The sequence below is a fragment of the Carlito syrichta genome, unplaced genomic scaffold, assembly GCF_000164805.1.
Source record: "Carlito syrichta isolate Samal-C Ts95f unplaced genomic scaffold, Tarsius_syrichta-2.0.1 Scaffold89767, whole genome shotgun sequence".
Lineage (NCBI taxonomy): Eukaryota > Metazoa > Chordata > Mammalia > Primates > Tarsiidae > Carlito > Carlito syrichta.
The window spans coordinates 205,948-226,629 of NW_007033863.1; the positions used below are offsets into that span (position 1 = coordinate 205,948).

Here is a 20,682-nt window from a genome sequence, read left to right on the forward strand (position 1 = left end):
TTCACACCGCTGATATTCAATGCCACGTAAGACACATCTATGCAGCACTAAGGAATGACAAGCAGAAATGATTCAGAGGCACCATTTTCTCATTGAATGGTTTATTTCTTTTTTCCCCGCCAACCCCAAGCAGTTTATTTCCATCTTTAGTTGACTTTTTCATATTTACCTCTCACCTCCAGTAAGGCTCCTTGAGAGCAGTGCATACATCTTAGAATTTTTTATCAAGTTAGCACCTAGTATACGATAGATGCCCATCAAATACTTTACTGCCTTTATCCTAAGTTTCCCCCTGGCCAATGTTTCCCCAAATGTGAGATGTCTGCAGGTCAAAGGGTTACAGGGAAACTGCAGGATTTCAAGAGGACCTTCCAATTCTAGTTTTGTGAAAGTATGTGTCATGTGCTACCCTTTAATACATGCTAGCCTCCCGTTCTGACAGATGCAGAAACTTCCAAAGAAATAGTACTTATCTAAATGAAACATGTTTATTTCCTTATATTAATTTTGTACAGATAGCTTCTATCTATGGCAATTTATACTGGTTTTCTATCTATGGAGGTTACAGCAAATTTTCTTTCGAGATACATTTCAATGGGAGTAACTCAATTTAAAGGGGAAAAACCTGAAGTAATCTAGAGGTGAAACATAAATGAGGTAAAATATTCTAAGTGATTCATCAAGGACTGGAGATTGAGAAATGATGCCCCACACAGTTTCTCCATTTATGAGGGTCAAGTAGGTGTGCTTCCAGTGGGGAGGCCTGTCAGCCTCTGCAGACCTTTAACAGAGTTCCCTGACGTGACATAACAAGCATCACATGTAATGAGATGCTACCACATCTTGTGAGGGACACACCAGAGTGTGCTACAAAAGCAGAGGTCAAAAACTCAAGCCAAAGCAATGCTGAAAATTTAAAACAAAAAAACCCTTTATGAAGCAAGATATATTCTTAGTGTTGAGCTGTTCCCAACCAAAAAAAAAAAAAATTCAAAGGAGGCACTCGGCCTGCAACTGTATTTACCAAGTATCATCATCAAGATCTAATACCCAACTTTTACTTATTCCAACTGCAGTGTAGAGACATGTCATGGCTGCTTGGGGGAATGTACGACTTCTGTTTTCATACCCAGGAGAGAAGCCACGCAACTGTCCAAGAGCAGCCCATGAGGCACACTGTTCAGAGGAAAATGGCTGGTCACTTTACCAAAATTAGTTTACAGCCTATTTCAGAAACAACACCCTAGTACTGCTTACAAACCAAAGAAGAAAGAGCAACATGTTATGTAGTACATCCCTTGAAACAGGGAGAGGAGGCTCATTCTGTGGGAATATCTTTGGACTCTGCATCAGTTTGTTCCATTTTAGCTTCTGTGGCATCTGGGGCAGGAGCAGTGACTGTTCTGGCACTTTCTGCCTCTGCTGCCAGTGTCTCCACCTCACTTCCAGCCTCTGTGGTCCCCATCTCAGATGCTGTTCCACAGGGCTGCTTGTCTTCTGGCAGCTGTTCAGCCTGGAGGTCACTGCTGGCTTCTGCCGTGTCCACGGAGCCATCCTCTTCAGCGGTCACCTCACCCTTCTCTGCTGCTGGTGCTTCTTCCCCATCCACAGCCCTCACTGCCGCCGTGATCACGCTGGCCAAGACTTCTGCAGCCACCTCCTCAGGTGTCTCTTCCTTATCCTCACCTCCTACATTGTCATCTCCTTCCATTTCTGGATCACCAGTTTCATTGGTGAAAGGGTCCTCACCCTGGCCAAAGAGGAAACAAAGTTCAATGTGGTCTAACCAAAGGTCAAAGAAGGCCCAGGCTGCTGAAAGTTCATGTTTCTAGAATCTGCAGAGTCCACTTATGTAAACTACATCTGTGACTTAATCTTATGGGCTCTTAGATTCAGAAAAGACATCCCAGAAAAGCTTCATCAGAACTATTTTGCACCTTTTATTTAAGGATATACCCATGAAAAAGTTCCAAGCCTGAGCAATATAGCAAAACCCTGTCTACAAAACATAAAAAAAGAAATTAGCCAGGTATGGTGGTGTGCATCTACAGACCCAGTCACTCAGGAGGCTGAGGCAGGAGGATTGCTTGAGTCCAGGAATTGAACTCAAAAAATAAAAGAAAAAAGGTGCCAAAATACCTAAGATTTCTTAACCTTTTTGTTTGTTTGAGTTGGAGTTTCACTCTGTCGCCCAGGCTCGACCTGCTGTGCTCAGGTGATGCTTCCACTTCAGCCTTCCAAGTAGCTGGAACTACAGGTGTGTACACACCCAGCTAATTTTAATTGTAAAGACAAGATCTCACCACGTTGCCCAGGCTGGTCTCAAACCCGTAGGCTCAGGCTCTCACCTCCACCTCCCACAGTGCTGGGATTACAGGCTTGAGCCACCATGCCCGGCTCTTAACCTGATTTTTTTAAAAAGCCTTTTTCTTTTAAAAGTCACGCAACTGCCAGGCGCGGTCTACACTAGACTCCAGAAACTTGTTTAAGCTGTAAAGGCACAATACTGATTAGACATTTATCTTTCTTTTTTAACTTTCTGAATTAGGGGTTGCCCAGGATGGGGTGCAGTACCATGATCCAGCTCACTGCAACCTCGACCTCCTCTTGCCTCAGCCTCCCATGTAACTGGGACTCAGAGGTGCACATCACTACACACAGCTAATATTTCCTTTTTTTGTGTGGAGATGAGGTCTTGCTATGTTACCCAGGTTGGTCTCGAATTCCTGAGCTCAAGCAGTACTGCCTTAGCCTCCCAAAGTATGGGAATTACAGGCATGAGCCACTGTGCCTGGCCTGATCAGACATATTCCTTAAATTGGCTACATAGATTCTGTGCCTTTAACAGATGGAATGCATTGTCAAATACTAAAGCATTTAGTAACTGAGAAAAGGGCAAACAGGTTCTAAAGTCAGACCATGGGCTGAGGCATAGCAACCAGCCCCAATACATAAAACCTTAGATGAGCACTGAGCAAAGTGAGCTCCCCAAGGAAGAAACCAAGGGTTCTTCCAACCAGACTTCTCTCTCCATGAGCACCTAACTCTGGGACATTTTATCACCCTGTTCCCATCACGAAGGCTTAGAGTAGTTGTGGCATCTTTGCCTCTTCCCTATTTCATCTGCTCTCACTGTTGGCTGGCTCTGCCAGTGAAATCTTTTAAGCCTCTCTTTTAGATAATTATCTGCTTTGAATTTTGTTTTAAGAAATGGGGTTTTGCTGTGTTGCCCAGGCTGGAGTACCGTGACTATTCATAGGCACAATCATAGCTCACTGCAGCCTCAAACTCTTATAGACTCAAGCAATCTTCCTGCCTCAACCTCCCAAGTAGGGCTGCCTTGGATTTTTTTTTTTTTTTTTTTTTTTTTTTTAGTTGGAGTCTCAACTATGTTACCCACGCTGGAATGCAGTGACACACTAATGGCTACCACAGCCTCGACCTGCTGGGCTCAGGCAATCCTTCCACCTCAGCCTTCCAAGTAGCCGAAACTACAGGTACATGCCACCACACCCAGCTAATTTTTAAATTTATTTTAGAGACTAAGTCTTACCAAGTTGCCCAGGCTGGTCTTGAACCGCTGGGCTCAGGCACTTCTCTCCTCCATGTCCCAAAGTGCTGGCATTACAGGCATGAACCACTGAGCATGGTTGGATTTTTTTTGGGGGGGTTTTTTTTTTTTGAGTTGGAGTCTCACTCTGTCGCCCACACTGGAGTGCAGTGGCCGCACCTGGCCACCGTAGCCTCGACCTGCGGTGATCCTTCCGCCTCAGCCTTCCAAGTAGCCAGAATTACAGGCATGCGCTACCACGCCCGGCTGATTTTTTAAATTTATTGTAGAGATGAGGTCTCGCTGCCCAGGTGGGTCTCGAACCCGCGGGCTCAGGCAATCCACTCACCTCAGCCTCCCAAAGGCACGGGATGACAGGCTGGGCCACCGAGCCCGGCTGGATTTCTTTTTTTTAAACACCTTGGCTGGCACAGTGGCTCAAGCCTGTAATCCCAGTACCTTGGGAGGCTGAGGTGAAAGGACTGCCTGAGCCTGTGGGTTCGAGACCAGCCTAGGCAACTTGGTAAGACCCCCGTCTCTACAATCAATAAAAAAAAAATAGGCCAGGCGAGGTGGCTCATGCCTATAATCCCAGCACTTTGGGAGGCTGAGGTGAGAGGACTGCCTGACACCACGGGTTCGAGACCAGCCTGGGCAACACGGTGAGAGCATCTCACTACAATAAATAAAAAAATTAGCTGGGTGTGGTAGCGCGCGCCTGTAGTTCCAGCTACTTGGAAGGCTGAGGCAGAAAGATCACCTGAGCCAAGCAGGTCGAGGTTGCGGTGGCTGGGAGCGTGCTACTGCACTCCAGCCTGGGCGACAGAGTGAGACTCCAACTCAAAAAAAAAAAAATTAGCCCGGTGTGGTAGCAGGTGCGCCTATAGTTCTGGCTACTTGGAAAGCTAAGGTGAAACGATCACCGGAGCCCAGCAGGTCACCGCTGGGGTAGCCGTGAGTGTGCCACTGCACTCCAGCCTGAGTGATGGAATGAGACTCCAACTCACAAGACAAAACAAAACAAACACCTTACTGCTGGGCACAGTAAGTGAGAGTCCCCACCATTACACACTGATGAATCAAAGCACCACATCCCAGACTCCTTGGACCGAGTCATCGGAAATCCCTAGTTGTCACGTTCCCAAGCCTGATTCATTCCAGCATCTCTTAATCGGTTAGAAGAATCAGAAATCCTAAATCCTGCACTTTGGATTAATTCCATGATCACAGAGTTCACCCTCCATTTCAAAAGCTTTTCCTGTTCATTGGACTCCCAAGCACCAACCTTGAGGTATTTTTCCAGCATCTTCACTATATGTCTGTTGTTCAAAACACTCTTAGCCACATGGAGACTTGTTTTCTTGAACTGTTCAGCAGCCAACTGCAAAGGGAAGCATGTAGGCTTTTTAAAAAATGGCCAAAAAGCAAGTTAAGAAATCAGCCAGGCTGTGCCAAGTTGTCTTCAGATCAGCCGCACACCAAGGCAAATCTCAAAATGCCAGGCTCTGTGAGTGACAGAAAGAAGGCTCCAGAGAGACTTTGCAATTAAGACTGTGAAACAATGTGAAAAAGTTTGATAATCCTAAAAGATAACAGCACGGACATACCACTGATATCTATGAACTATGTGGAGATTCAAGGGTGAAACAAAAGCCTTTACATATTAGAAATGTGTGGGCTAACTAAGGGGAAAGGGCAAGCTCTTTCAGTTCTTTGGGTAATACTGGCTTTACAGTAAGTTCGTTAACCAAAATATGAATGTGCCAACCATTTGACTGTTTCAGATCCTGCCTTGTTCAGACAATAGCCCCTTGTTTGTATAGTGCTTTTCAGCTGATCTTTAATGAGTCCTTAATAGTGAGATGGGTGGGCAGCTATTCATAGCTCCATTTAATAGTTGGGTTAACCAAGGATAGAGATGCCAAACCAGCCGTTAGCAAGCTACAGCCGGTGAACCAGGTACACCACACCTACTCCTTGCAGTCTGTGGCTGCTTTTGAACATGAATGACAACAGTTGTCACTAGACAGGGACCCTGCAACCTGCAAGGCAAGAAATATTTATGGTCTGACTCTTTACAAAAAAACGTACAGGGCCCCGGGCTAACCATTTAGCCTTGAGCCCCATCAGCTGGTAAAAGGATCAAGCCGGTCCTTTCACCTAGGTGCCCCTGGCCACTCTACTTTGCCTGGGCTGGCCACAGGTTTTCAGTAACTGGGGAGCTGACCTGTGCAGTTTACAGGGAACATTCTCAAATCATGAGAATCTTGGCTACCATGTTTTGTTTTCTTACTTTCTTTTCTTTAAGAGACAGGGTCACTTAAAACGGGATACTATGTTGTTCAGGCTGGCCTCAAACTCCTGGACTCAAGCAGTCCTCCCAAAGTGCTGGGATTACAGGAGTGAGCCATCAAGCATGGCCATGGCTACTGTACTTAATAAAGTCTAATACATTTTCTCACAGCTTCAGGGAAACTGAGAGGATCTTATAATCGATGAAGTGATTAAAGACTCAAATATAGCAAGAGACCCTAAAGTGTTAACATTCCCAGTTAAGACACACAATGTCCTGAATCCCACTTCTAACAGCCCCAGAAAGCTCACCCCAGGCTCCCACATTTGGACTTACCCGGCGGTTGTGATTGTGGTCAACAGAGTGCAGGTGCCGCTGGAGAAGCTGGTGCTGTGCAGGAATCAGCATGTCGCAGGCCAGGCAGTGGGCTGCCTCAATCTTCTTGAAGAAGTGCTCCTGGCCAATCCCTAGGATGAAACGCAAGTCTTTAGAGATTTGGGACATCAAGAGATCCTTCCTCCTCCCCGCCAACAAGGGCCATGTTTTCTCCCTGCAACTCTAAGGACTCAGTTAGGATAGGATCTGAGACGGGAGTGTGGGGTCAGAACAGCTGCATATGGAAATTTTGCACTTCACCCTTTCTCATCCTTCTGGTTCTTTCTCTTCAAAACAAGGGGGGAAAGACATCAGAATGCTCAACATCACCCTGATAAGCTGCCTGTGGAGCTGTCACCTACATGAGGCCACACTTGAGGTTTCCTTCCACTGCCAAGTACTCTTCCTACAGGTCTTGACTTCACATTCTCAGCAGCCCTGTACTCTGCACCAGCTTTTAAGGGTCACATTACCTACCTTCCTACCATCCAGGACAGCATGTACCTGAGGATCACCACTCACCTTTGAAAGGATCAGGTTTTGGTTTTGTGCTTTCCTTCTCCATCAATTCCTGACGCCGCTTCTCAATTTTCTTATTCCTGTTTACAATGTATTCCTAGAGGGGTTGGGAGACGGTGCCAAATAAAATGTGTGGACAGCATGTGTGGACATTCCTCAGCTACCCTGAAGGTGGGCAGACAGCTATCAGGGCAGCACTAGTGGGAACTATGATGGCTGGAGCTTTCTGTTGTTGCTCAGTGACTCAGGGATATACTACTGTTTTACTCTGGTAAGAAAAACCTGGACCAGGTTTACACCTCTGACTTCCTTCCCCTTCCCTTCTCTGCCAGGGATCTGGTGTGTGCAAAATCCAGAGGCCAAGCGTTCTTTACCTGCAGGAATTCCACCGTCTTGTCAGGTAACTTGGTACTTATAAACCGCAGCGTCTCTTTGTGAAATTTGCTTTGCAGATGCTTCTGGATTTCTTCATCTTCAAAGCTACGGAACTTACACACAGAACAGGCAAACTGAATCCTGAAGAAGGAACATGAGAGCAGTGAGGTGGAGATAACCAGCTCACCTCTGGGTAGGGCTGAAGGGGAAGCAGGAAAGCAGTTTCTGAACCAAGACTTCTATCTTCTCAAAGGGTGTCAGAGCAGCAGTTACCCAAACTTTCCCAGCTGAAAAGTGAGAATGTGGCCCTGCAAGGACTTCAGGAAAATGATCCACATGGCCATTTCCTGCCATTCCAGTTTCCCTGGCCCCACGGCCCTCATGAGAACACCCTCCTGTGAACTCCTAAGCGCTGGCTGACTGCTCTGGGGGCCCAGTATGAAACCCCATAGCGTCTCTGACAGGATTCTCTCGCAGTACTGGGACAACGCAAGGCAACTTCACTTTGTTAGAAGAACAAATTCTTGAAGACCCTGCACAATTCAAAACTCACATAACCCAAGATTAGTTTTCCCATGGGACTCAACAAAAAGGCATCTTTGGCCGGGCACAGTGGCTCACACCTATAATCCCAGCACTCTGGGAGGCTGAGGTGAGCAGATTGCCTGAGCACGGGCAACTTGGCGAGACCTCTCATCTCTACAATAAATTTTTTAAAAATTAGCCCTGCATGGTGGCATGTGCCTGCAGTTCCAGCTACTTGGAAGGCTGAGATGGAAAGACTGCCTGAGCCCAGTGGGTTGAGGCTGCGGTGGCCGCTGAGTGTGCCACTGCCCTCCAACCTAGGCAACAGTGAGACTCCTACTCAAAAAAAAAGGAAGCTTCTTTGCCATGTGCTTTCCAAGTCTCACCAAATGGAATTCCATTGTTTAGTGAGAGGAAACCAGCCTGCAGCCCTCCACAGTGGGGTGTTCTTACCATGGAGGCGCCAGCCCTTCTGGGGTAGAGGTGCTGGCTATCAGGATTCCTCCTTTGGAAACTCACAGTTCTGCCAACTCCCCGACCCCTGGTTTCTGATCCCTGACAAAGTACCATAAGACACTTGCTTTGGCAGACAAGCCCCAAAAGAGTGAAGAGGATAATCTCCCAGGTCCTATCACAGAGCGATCAGGGATTTGCACCTTTCTGCTGTATCTTTTATCTCCCCCATAACAATTTCTCTAAAGTCCCTTTGAGGTCTTTGGTCACTAATGCAGAGTCTAAAGGCTTCTTTTTAAGAAAATGAAGCCGGGCTCGGTGGCTCAGCCTGTAATCCCGTGCCTTTGGAAGGCTGAGGTGAGTGGATTGCCTGAGCCCGTGGGTTTGAGACCTGCCTGGGCAGTGAGACGTCATCTTTACAATAAATCAAAAAATCAACCGGGCGTGGTAGCGCATGCCTATAATTCCGGCTACTCGGAAGGCTGAGGCGGAAGGATCGCTGGAGCCCAGCAGGTCGAGGCTGCGGTGGCTAGGAGTGGCCACTGCACTGCAGTCTGGGCGACAGTGAGACTCCAACTCAAAAAAAAAAAAAGAAAAATGTAATTGCAGTTTTCATGTGACATAATTGTTCTAACTTAGCCATCATTTATCCATTTAACAAGGGTTGGCCAGGCTTGGTGGCTCAGCCTATAATCCCAGCACTTTGGGAGGGCAAGGCGAGTGGATTGCCTCAGCCCGCGGGTTCAAGACCCACCTGGGCAACTTGGTGAGACCTCGTCTCTACATAAATCAAAAATTAGCTGGGAATGGTAGCACATGCCTATAGTTCCAGCTCCTTGGAAGGCTGAGGCAGAAGGATCGCAGGAGCCCAGCAGGTCGAGGCTGCGGTGGCTGGGAGCATGCCACTGCACTCCCATCTGGGCAACAGAGTGAGACTCCAACTCAAAAAACATGATGAGTTTCTGTATCATTTAAGAAGAAATGCTTCTGTGTTTTGATTCTTGGCTTCCCAGACTATACTGTTAGTTCTTTTGCTAAGGTTTCTTTTTTTTTTCTTTTTTTTAAATAAAGAGAAAGTTTCGTTCTGTTGCCCAGGCTGAAGTGCAGTGGCACAATTATAGCTCACTGCAGCCTCCAATTCCTGGGCTCAAGCCATTCTACTGCCTCAGTCTTCCAAGTAGCTGGGACTAGAGACACATGCTACCATGCTTGCTGATTTTTTAACAACTTTTTTGGAGAGATGGGTCTTACTGTGTTGCCCAGGCTAGTCTTAAACTTCTGGTCTTAACTGATTCTCTTGCCTTGGCGTCCAACTGCTGGGATTATAGGCATAAGTTACTACACCTGGCTATGTTAAGCATTCCTTTGCACTGGAAAATCACTGTCTCATCATAAGCATCAAGGTCAAGGTGCTCACATGGTCAATGGTGATTTCAGTTGCTAGTCAGAAACCACTTAATCACTGAACAGGGAAAGGCAGGTCCATGGTGTGATCACACTCTCTGGACATTCTATTTCTCTTTCCAGACAAAATTCTGGTGTTAGCATCATCTCTATACACATACACTTGCAGTCTCAAGCTCCAGAGATGGATTACATTTAAACAGGGTATCCAAAAGCACTTTCTTAGCAGCTCTGCTAAGCGAAGGTCACTTGTCTGGGATGCCAGGCACCAAGCCAGGGAACAGGGACACCCCTCAGGCCTGATGGAGAGAAGGAACCCCCTGCTGAGCACATATGTGCCACACAGACCCACTAGCAAGGCTATGATTCTAGAGGAGAGAGATGTGAGATATAGTTGGCTAGACACAGGTTCTCTGAGAAGGAACAGAAGCCTTTCTTTGCCAAAGCAATGACTGAGAGGACAGGCAGGTTACATGCTGGGAGAATGAAGAGCAAAGGTCTTTTCCACATTCCTAACTCATTGCCCAAGTTCTGTCTGCCACCAACTTGCATAAAATTTTCCAACCTACACCTGGAGTCAGACAATACCAGACACCCTTGCACTATGGAGCAAAGACAGATAAGCTTGGGAGAGCCTCAACAGTGCCCAAGTTCAGCCACCTTCAATGGGGACTATGCCCACTCCTCACCTGTCGGCTGCTCTGTCCCGCATCCTGTCTCTCCGCCTTTGCTTTTCCCTTCTCTTCTTTACTTCCTCATCCTCATCGTCCTTCTCTCCTGTAACAGATAAGGTCCTTTGAGACGCTCCGAGGCACCTGCAGAGGCCTTGTCGGGGGCTGCCTCTTGGCTGCTGCACCCGGTGCCCTGCTGCCACCTCCATGATTTGGCAGGGTCAGGACACCCTGAGGCACCATCAAGGGCTCCCTATGGACACAGGCCTTGGGTGAAAACCCAGAGGAGTCACCTCAATCCCAACAGCCTGAGAAGGCCAGGACGGGCAAGGGACACAGCCTGCCCATCCCACGTGCACTGTGGCCCCCTGCTCTGTCCTTCCCCATCCTGCTTGTCTAATTAGTGCCCTGCCATGGGGTCTTCTCACTTCAGGAGAGAGAAGCCAATTCTCCCCAGGTAAAGAGGCATCAGCTGAAAGCCTCAGGAATGAAGCAAGCCACTTTACCGCCCTCTGTTCCACCTCTAGGTGGACCGTGACGTGCGTCCCGTCGGCCTCATCTGAACTAGGGCCTCAGCAGGTCTGACAGTCCTTGCTGGCCCAACCTCTATCTTCCACTCACAAAACCATCAAGCTAGGGCTTTCCCAGGGCTGCGTGGGAAGCAATCCTAGAAACAAAAATGGGAAGAGACCAACTGGTCCTCCCGTCCATCCCCTGGGGCCAGCGCAGAAGCTCCTCGGAGAGCCTTGCAGCCATCGTCCCAGTGTGAGGCCAGGCTGGGTCCCTGAGGCTCAGGGCCAGGGCCGGATGCTGAAAAAAGGTTGGATAAGCATCTGAACTGTAACCCCTACCCCTGATGCCAGTCCAGAGACTGTCCCACGAAGATGGCGACCGGCGTGCGCTGCTCAGAAGCCTCTCAAAAGGGCGTGTGGGATTTTTGGCAAGAGGTCACTGCCTGAAACTATGACTGCTGTTTAATAGCAAAGTCATCCCGGGTAGGTAGCAGGACCTGCGCGCAATAAACATGTCACCTTTGCTTTAGCATTTGCCCCGCTGCACGAGCTGCTAAATGCTCGGTATGGTCCCATGCTAAGGACAGAACTGCTTCCACATATAAGGGGAGGACCGCAGAGGGTCATCTAAGCCTGAAAACATAAGAGGAGGAGCATCTAAGCCTTTAAGGCCTTTAGATTTTGCAGGAGCAGAGCCATGAAGGAGCCAACTTGTGACCCCTGGGGTAACCAGGTATGGAAAGACCCATGGAAACAGGGAAAGAAACAAGTGGCTTCTGGGTGAGCTGAAGGCCACGGCACTTCAGTCCACTTCGCCATGTTCCTTCAAAGGGTTTCTCCCTTGGTCTGCTCTTGCCACTTATTCTGGACTCTTAGGTCCCCTGTTTTGGAAATGATGAGACCTGCTGAGGAATGACTGCCTCATGAGGATGTGGCAAGCCTGGGTACAATCCCACCAAGTGCTCCCAAACCTACAGGTGTTCACTCTCAGTCCCACCCACGGGCACACAGCAATGCACACTGCAGTTACCAGTATCCCCATGGTAAAGGCCCTAGGGGGTAACTGAGGGAAATGGACAGAATGAAGCCCAGAAGACTGATCGAGGGACACACAGAAGATGCGCCAGAAGGCTCTCTTCTCTCTTCTGTTTGAGACTCTCCCTACCACCATGAGCTGGTGTGGATATCCATGATGGGTTCCCCTCCACCCAGCATCGAGGGAGGCAAATGGACTTATTTCCAGCCAATGCTGCTCCAGACACTTTGAAACAAAGCTTCAGGTGATCACCATGGCCAAGGCCCACCCAGTGGCTGCAGCCACGTCTCCTCCCAAAGCCATAGGCCCCTCCATCCAGGTCCCCTGGTTTGCTCAGAAGCCCACTAGGCTGGGAGCTGGGTAGTGAGTAAAGAGTAGACACAGGAAAGCTGCAAGGGACACCGAGTAACACTTACCTCTCTGCCTCCCAGAGTCGCCAAATTCCTCCTCCTGAAAAAGAACACATGCAAAGTCGGGCAGTGAGGTAGTGTTTTCCAGAATTCTCTGCAACTATCCCAGCCCCCTGCCACTGCCCAGTGGGTGGTCTCACCCTAGACTTGGTTGCTGCGCCACTGAGAAATGAGCCACATTGTCAAGACAAGCCAATGTGTCAGGGCCTTGGAATGGGACCTGTGTGTCCTATTACTATTGATTGCCATCAGAAATTCTATGAAAATGATTTTTTAAAAAGTCACTAACCCTCTTTCAGTTCTAAAGCTACAGAACTATCTGCCCCGCAGCAAACAATTCTGCAAGTGAGAACACCAAGAGCTCATTCACCAACTGTAGGTTAAGGAACACTGACTTGCAGGGTGCTAGTTTCAGCATTCTTTATTGAAAATGGGCTTTGAGGCCGGGCGTGGTGGCTCAAGCCTGTAATCCCAGCACTCTGGGAGGCCGAGGTGAGAGGATTGCCTGAGCTGTGGGTTCATGACCAGCCTGGGCAACATGGCAAAACCTGTCTCTACAATTAAAAAAAAATTAGCTGGGTATGGTAGTGTGTGCCTGTAGTTCCGACTACTTGGAAGGCTGAGGCAGAAGGATCGCCGGAGCCCAGCAGGTCGACTCTAGGGTGGCCACGAGCATGTCACTGCATTCCAGCCTGGGCAACGGAGTGAGACTCTAACTCAAAAAAAAAAAAAAAGAATGAAAAATAGGCTTTTGCCGGGTATGGTGGCTCATACCTATAATCCCAGCACTTTGGGAGGTGGAGGCGAGAGGACTGCTTGAGCCCAGGGGTTCGAGACTAGCCAGGGCAACTTGGTGAGACGTCGTCTCTATAATAGATTTAAAAATTAACCGAGTGCAGTGGTGCGTGCCTACAGTTCCAGCAACTTGGAAGGCTGAGTTGAAAGGATCACCTGAGCCCAGCAGGTTGAGACTGTGGTGGCTGTGAGTGTGCCACTGTACTCCAGCCTGGGGGACACAGTGAGATTCCAACTCAAAAAAGAAAATGAGCTTCACCAAGTTTCCTAAGCATTTGTTTATAATGACCCAATGTTTTAACAAATCAGGTGTAGAAAAAAATGATTTATCTAACTGGACATCTGAACACAGCTAATTCCTTGGGCAGCAACCCTAAGATTCAATTAGCGACTGGCAGATTTGCAGAAATTCCCAGACCCAAGACCTAAGCAAACCCAGCAGGGAGCAAATCAGACTCTCAAAGGAGCTGAAGAGCCCACCCCCCATCAATATGACCAGCAACAGTTCCTGGTGGAAGCCTCTCCACTTGGATCAGATCGACACCAGGGTGGTAAAAGCACCCTCCTCAGGTGCTTGGGGTGATCCTGGCTAAGAACCAGCCTCAGATGCTGCCCTCCTGTGCCTTGCAGTGAGGACTGAAGGGTACAAACACAGGTCACGGCTGGCAACGGACAAGCCTCCACAAGCCTCCACTGTACGTTTGGCAGCTGCAGCCCACACTGTCTCAGCCTACTGGCAGGGTAGTTAGGTCCTGGCACTGGAACAGCCCTGGAAGCTTTTTTCAGGAAGGGAATGTGTGCTGCAGATAGAAAACTCTGAGGAAACCCTGCACTAGAGGCAAAGGGGGCGGAGTGGTAAAGCGTCAACTTACACCCCTGAATTCTTCGTCTCCTGACCGGAAATCACCAGCTCCATCATCTGCCAGACACAAATGGATAGGAAAGATCAGTCTCTTAAGAGTGGTCCCTTCACACTGTAGCCCTCCTAAGCTCACTGTCCAGAGTGGCAATCTTTCCTAACCACAGTAAGGGCTGAGAGAGTTTGAGTTAAACATGTCACCCTTAAGTGTTCATGGTGTGGACAGGACAGGCGGAGCATCAAGCAGGCAACTGACCCATCTTACACCCACCTGGCCCAACTGGACCCCAGGATGTACCATTTTCAGAATAGTCTCCTTCACTGTCAGCACGGGCCAGCTTGGCATCCGGTTCCTCATACATCTGGAATGGCTTCCGTTTCCTGCCCATGCCATCTGGTCCAAAACGGTCAAACCCTCTCCTCCTGGGCTGTGGATACAAGCACATTTCATGTAGCATTTACCTGAACTGTTATGATGCCAGCGGCAAAGAATGGTGAGGTGGTAGAATCAGAGAACACAAGCAGAGAACATCTTTCAAAAAGTCAGACACAAAAGGCTGTGTGTGATTACATTTATATGAAACATCTAGAACAGGCAAATTCACAGAGACAGAAAGCAGATTGGTGATTGTCAGGTGCTGGAGGGAAAGAACAGGGAATGACTAATAATGGAGGGAGGTTTCTTTTGGGGGTTGATAGAAATGCTCTAAAATTAGACTGGTGATGGTTGCAGAATTCTATAAACTTGCTAAAAGTCAAATTGTATATTTAAAAGTGAGTGAATCTTGTGGCATATAAATTTTACCTCAACAAAGATGTTAAGAAAAGTAAGGGCTTACCCGATCCCAATCCCGATCCCGCATCCGGGGCTGTGACCGGCCACATCCATACGGCAAAGCATTGTCGTAACCGCCTGCCCCTTGCATGCCCATCACACCGTAGTCAGGAGCCATGGACTGGGAGAAGAGGGATGGAGGTGGCCTGCTGGGTGAGGGACCTCCCAGGCCTCGTCCACCCACATAGTTCATCTCATTCCAGGGAGCAGACAGGGGCTCAGAGGAAGCTGAAGGTGGCATGAAGGGGTCACTGCGCATGAAGGTGCTAGAGTTGTTGCGGTCGTGGAAGCGGCCTTGGCCCCGTCCCCGCATGAAACCATCCAGGGAGCCTCGCTCACGGGCTGGGTCCCGGCAGTCACTGTACTGCCCACCAAAGCTGCCGTTGCGGTCAGACCCCAGGTCAAAGTCATAGTCGTAGCTGTAGCTGGGGCGGTAGGGGTTGGGCTCTGGCAGGCAAGGCCTGGAGTCATAGGACTCGAACGGCTGGAAGCGGAAGGAGCTGCGAAGGAAGCACAGCCCATCAGGGGTGGTTGGAGGCCCTGTCCATGCTACCCACCTCTGCAATACCTCCCTCCCCCACCAAGCCGACTTCCCTACATTCAGAACAGCATACTAAGCAAGCATGCATCCCTCCTAAATGCTCAGAAGGCGAAAGAAACCAATACCCTCCTTGGACCATTGCTGAAAAGGGGGCATAGAGCCCTTGGCCACAAGAGTGGCCTAATGTAAAATAAGGAGTCTGGGGTAGCCAACAACCACACCCCAAGACCCACCACTTAGGAAGCCAGCAACAAAGTCCTGTTGTTACACCTCTAACCCCCTCCCCGCCACACCTCTAACCCCCTCCTTAATGCCAAATCCAAGAGGGAGTTGGCGAAGAGCCCTCCCTGAAGAGCAGATGCCCATTCCCATGTGCACAAAGGTGGGTGTGCAGGGTCCCAGAGGAAGGGCACGGGTCCATAATCACCTCTCCCGGTCCTGCATGCCCTCCCCACCGCCGCCGCTCCCGCCCCTGCCTCCTTCCTTGGACATCATGTCCAAACGCTGGTTGATCTTGGCAATGAGGGAGTCAGAATTGTCAGTGCACGGCTCTGGTCCATAAGAGGCCATGTGCATGGCAGGGCCTCCGGTTGCCAGGCCGCCATCGTTGGCCTTGGCGGCCTCCCATGAGGCTGGGCCGTAGCTGTAGGTTGCTCCTGTGGTGACGCTGGTGTTCTGGGTGCCATAATAATTATAGTTTTCATAACCTGTCACGAGGAGGAGGAGACAAGTCAGACCCCAGCAGCCAAAAGTCCAGGACACGCCTGGAGAGGAAGACCCACTGCCCACCGACGAGAGGCCGTGGGACCAAGTGCTGCTGGCATCACCCCACACTGTGCTCATGACCTGCCAAGAGGCAGCACGAGGAAGCCAGAGGTAGGGGTGGCCTCAGCACTCAACAGTGGGTTTTCTGTGCCAGATCCTAGGACTTCTTCCCCCATCTAAAGCTAGAGGTGGCTGAGTGCCCAGGAAGGGCAGTTTCAGCTGCTGACAGACCCCACAAAGGGCAGCTGTGCCCACAACACAGCCACAACTCTTTCCAACAAGTTCCTCTTGAGGCTGTCCCAGCAACAGCCTTTTCCATGCTCAGAACAGCAACCCTGGCCAACTGTCCAACCACGTCCTCATGATCAGAGCCAGTAATTCTACGCCAGACCTCCCCAATGACCTGGCCCATCCAGACTTCAGGATAACTATGGGTATGGCTAAGATGGGGTACCTGAATCCCAACCCACTTTCGGGGCTGGTCAGAGGCCCACACACCCCAAAGGGCTTACCCTGCCAGCTGGCCACACCGGTTCCATATGTACCTTAGGGAAACAAAAGCACAGAAGAGCGGTTTGCGAAACAAAGGTGCCAGGCACACTCCTCCACCACTGAATGACAGCTGTCACCTCACTCCACTATCCACGACCCCAGGCATCCCTCCACAGTGCCCCTTGGTTGTCCGTTAGCACACTCACTGCCTACAGAACAGGGCTGAGCAACAGCAAGGCCTCTCTCCCATGCAAGTCCAACTTCCCCCATCAAGGCAAGAGAAGGGATGCTGTGCTCCCCAGGAAGCTCAACTAGTGTGGGCTGCCAGCCGAGGCCAGCAGGACCAGGGCCCCAGTCACAGCCCTCAGAAAGGGCCAGTTTTCACCAGCAGCCAGAGCTCAGGCACTGCCCATCACACAGGGAGGCATCAGTAAAGAGTCACATCATCAAATCAACTGTGCAAGGGGATGTTATGTGTCACAAGTGACCCAATAGGCTTCCTTCTGGGATACCAGGTGATGGGCAGACAAATGGTCCCAACCCCCGCAGTGCCAGGGACAGAGTTCAGGCTAGAAAACAAAGGAACAGGGCAGACAGAAAGCAGAAAACCTCACCGCAGAGAGCACGTGCTAGTCCTACAAAGTCGCCAAGCATCAGTATCCAGGATCCAGACTCCAAAGCGGGGTCAGCTAAAGGCCCCCAGCCTCATCTAGCCCCCTGCCCTGCCCTGTATAGCCCTTGAGCTACAAATGGATCTTAAATTTTTAAACAACTGGTGGGGGAAGAAATTCAAATGAATATTCAGTGATAAATAAATTTTGACATAAGACATATCACTTATATGCCTGTCAAAACTCATAGAACTATACAAGTTGACATAAACTATGGACTATAGTTAATAATCTTACCCAACCGTAAACCAGGCAAAATGGGGACAAAGGGGAGGCCTAAAATTTATCTGTACAATCACCACTTATGTACCTAACCCTAAATTGTACCCCACATCTTAAAATAAACACTACTGGAAAAAATTCTAGAAAATACATGAACAGTATTACTCAAAACTATCAAGGTCAACAAAAACGAAGTCTGAAAAGCTGCCACAGTCACAAGGAGCCTAAGGAGACATGAGGGTTATGTGAAATGTGGTATCCTAGATAGGATCCTGAAACAGAAAGGACATTAGGCAAAAACTAAGAAAACCTGAGTAAAATCTGAACTTCAGTTGATGATCATGTGTCAGAGTTGACTCATCAACTGTGATAAGCATATTATACTAATGTAAGAGATTAACAATAAGAGAAACTAAGTGTGAGGTATGTGTACCATCATCACAACTTTCGCATGAATCAAAAAGTATTTTGTATCTTAAAGTTTATTAAAAACAAATATCCACAAGAATTAAAAATAATTTAAAGGAAAAAAAAATCACATCAACACTGGCTGATTAATTCTAACAAATGTATCACTAATGCAAAAAAAATTATTTTTTAACTTTTGAGTTGTTGGGTACATATGATGACTTACTACAAAAGTAGGTTGCACAAAGGTGAAGTTTAGGCTTCTAGCAGGCCCCCTCTCCCCTGATGGTGAACAAGGTAGCCAGTGTGTTGTCACAGCCCCCTCTCCCCCCCAGCAGTGTCCAGTATCTGCCAATCCCACCCTTGCGCTAGTGTGACTAGTCTTCAGGGCCCGCTTATGACTGAGAACATGCAGTATTCAGTTGTTTCTGTGATACACTTAGTATGATGACCTCTAGCTGCATTCAAGTTGCTTAATACAAGACCTTAATAGGAGAAAGTGTGCAGGGTAGAGGTGGGGTGAATACACAGAACTCTACTACTATCTGCCGAATTCTATAAATCTAAAGCCATCCTGAAAAGTAAAGTATCAATTACAGAAAACAAAAACCTCTGATGATGCCCTCAGCTATTCACTTAGAATATAACAGTGGAAATATTTTGTCAAAATAGAGTATTTCACGACATTCAAACATTTTGATTTTCCAATGTCAGTGCCCATAAACAATACTGGCACACAGCCACGTCCATTCTCTTACACATCTGTGACTGCCTTTGCACTACAGAGACTGTGCAGCCAGCAAAGCCACAGGGATATTTACCATCTGACCCTTTACAGAAAAGGTCTGCTGACCCTGGGCTATGACTCTCCCTCAACCCTGGCAAGCATCAGGCTTGGCTTTGTCATGCAGGAGTCTGGGTGGGGGGGAGCCCACACCTCACCCACAAAGCAGAGCCCACTTACCCTGGGTGTTGGCAGGTCCAGCGCTCCATGTCCCATAGCCTGTTAAAAGAAGACCCTGTAAGTTGGGGTCCCATCTGTCACACCAGCGAACTCTGAGATACTCTGAGGAGCACAGCCGCAACACCATGCCCCCCCCAGAGCACTCCATCTAGCTGAGGTCAAAGCTGGAAGAGGGGATGGGAGTGGGCTTGGAAGTCAGCTCTGCCCTGCAGAGGGACCTTGGCCAAGGACCTCATCCCTCCAAGCCCTGATCCACAACTGTGAATGGCACAGGACAAGCCACCCAGCATTAGGACACAGTTCCCCACCCTGTCTGCCCCACCCATTGTGTAGCTGGGCCACCAGCTCAGATGACCACAAGTACAGTGCCTCTCTAGGTTGCACTTCCACGTGACTTTAAGCCCCACAGAACTCCCCAGATCTTCAAGCCCCAGGGCCTAGGCCTGGCCATAAAGCAGACCACACTTCCTCCTCCGCTCCAGGCAGGAAGGTGGGAACCATGTTCTCTTCATTTCTGTGTACCAGGAGCCTAGCTCAGAGCTGGGCACAGGTGGCCGCCCATGCCTGTTTTAAGTACTGAGTGACTACTGTATGCTAACATGTCAGGCCCTCAGCAAACGCTTTGTCCCCAATGCCATTCAGAGATGAGAACTAAGGCTCAGAGTTTAGGGGACTTGACCCAGTCACTCAGCTGAGGTTTGCCCTCTGCTCACCTCTGCAGGCTATGCCCTCCCCTCCCTATTGCACCGCAGCCTTCCACATCCACATCTTCATCCTCATAGCAGAAAGGCAGACTGCCAGTTCTAACAAGTAACAAACCTCATGCACTGACTGGTTCCCTGTGAGGCACTGGTCTAAGTGGTATACGCTATGCACTTACTCTTAAAACACCCTGAGACAGGAGAAATCAGAGATGCTGCAGTATCTTAACTGAATCTGAAAGGTTTCTAGATCGGAAGACCTCTCGAAATCAAGGGTGCAAGACAGAAATACAGTGCCTGCAAAAAGATCTGCTAGCAGGAAGCCAAAGAATGGTGAGAAATCAGGCCGGGCACAGTGGCTCACACCTGTAATCCCAGCACTTCAGGAAGCTTAAGAGAGGATCGCTTGAGGCCAGGAGTTCAAGACCAGCCTGGGCAACATAGCCTCTTCTCTACAACAAAAACAGCCGGGTGTGACGGTGCACACCTGTAGTCCCAGCTACTCGGAGGCTGAGGCAGAAGAACTGCCTGAGCAGGAGGCCGAGACTGCGGTGAACCGTGAACGTGCCACAGCACTCCAGCCTGGGCGACACGCAGACCCTGACTCAAAAAATAAAAAAAAAAGAACGGTGAGATCTACCCAGACTGCAGAAGGTGGCAGAGTCACACCGACGCTCCCAAGACCCCGCAGACACCTAAAACACCGTGCATGGTCCACCTCACGACCTTTCTGCAATTCCTGCTGCCAGAGCCCTGCCGCTTCTCTAGATGCGCGTCTTTAGCTACTGCCCCAGGAACAGACCACAACCTTCTCTGCGCACGGTCGAGCCGCACCAGCAACGTTCCAACTTTTCCCTGTGGGAGAACTTGGCTCCAGCCCAGGAGGCTCTGATTCACAGCAGGTGGCTCGAGAAGATCGGCCCTACTGCAGGCAGGCTCTGAAGTCAAGCGGGGAAAGGGCTCCTCCTATGACCCCTCGAGGCCTCTACAAGAGTTGGCCCAAATGAGAGAGGACCATCTTTCATCAGCTCCGGGATACCTCCGGTTTCCGGCTTGGCACAGATACTCCGCATCCGTCCCCCCCGTATCTGGTTCGAGGCCTCCCACGGCCCGCACGCGCCGGGTACACAGCGGGCGCCCAGCGAAGCTGACCCCGGTGTGGGCCGCACTCGGACCCACCGTGCGGCACCGCGGGGCCGGCGGCTAAAGGTCGGACTCTGCGCAGCCAGAACGGCTTCCGGGACCACGGGAGCCTAGTGGGATACCCGCGTACTGTGCCCCGGGTTGCAGACCCCGCGCCGTAGCT

General features: G+C 49.5%; 1 protein-coding gene across 1 annotated transcript in view; it reads right to left on the minus strand.

Annotated features, from left to right (window-relative positions):
• Positions 1 to 1,318: 1,318 nt before the first annotated feature.
• The window catches only part of AKAP8 (A-kinase anchoring protein 8), a 20,004-nt gene continuing 640 nt past the window's right edge, over positions 1,319 to 20,682 (minus strand). The window contains exons 2-14 of the mRNA XM_008058393.2: positions 18,676 to 18,714; positions 16,431 to 16,463; positions 15,581 to 15,860; positions 14,617 to 15,112; positions 14,076 to 14,205; positions 13,791 to 13,837; positions 12,130 to 12,163; positions 10,184 to 10,271; positions 7,112 to 7,253; positions 6,741 to 6,834; positions 6,180 to 6,310; positions 4,836 to 4,931; positions 1,319 to 1,750 (exon numbers count right to left, since the gene is read on the minus strand). Coding sequence (XP_008056584.1) covers positions 1,319 to 1,750; positions 4,836 to 4,931; positions 6,180 to 6,310; positions 6,741 to 6,834; positions 7,112 to 7,253; positions 10,184 to 10,271; positions 12,130 to 12,163; positions 13,791 to 13,837; positions 14,076 to 14,205; positions 14,617 to 15,112; positions 15,581 to 15,860; positions 16,431 to 16,463; positions 18,676 to 18,714 — 2,042 coding nt within the window. The remainder of the gene's footprint in view (positions 1,751 to 4,835; positions 4,932 to 6,179; positions 6,311 to 6,740; positions 6,835 to 7,111; positions 7,254 to 10,183; positions 10,272 to 12,129; positions 12,164 to 13,790; positions 13,838 to 14,075; positions 14,206 to 14,616; positions 15,113 to 15,580; positions 15,861 to 16,430; positions 16,464 to 18,675; positions 18,715 to 20,682) is intronic.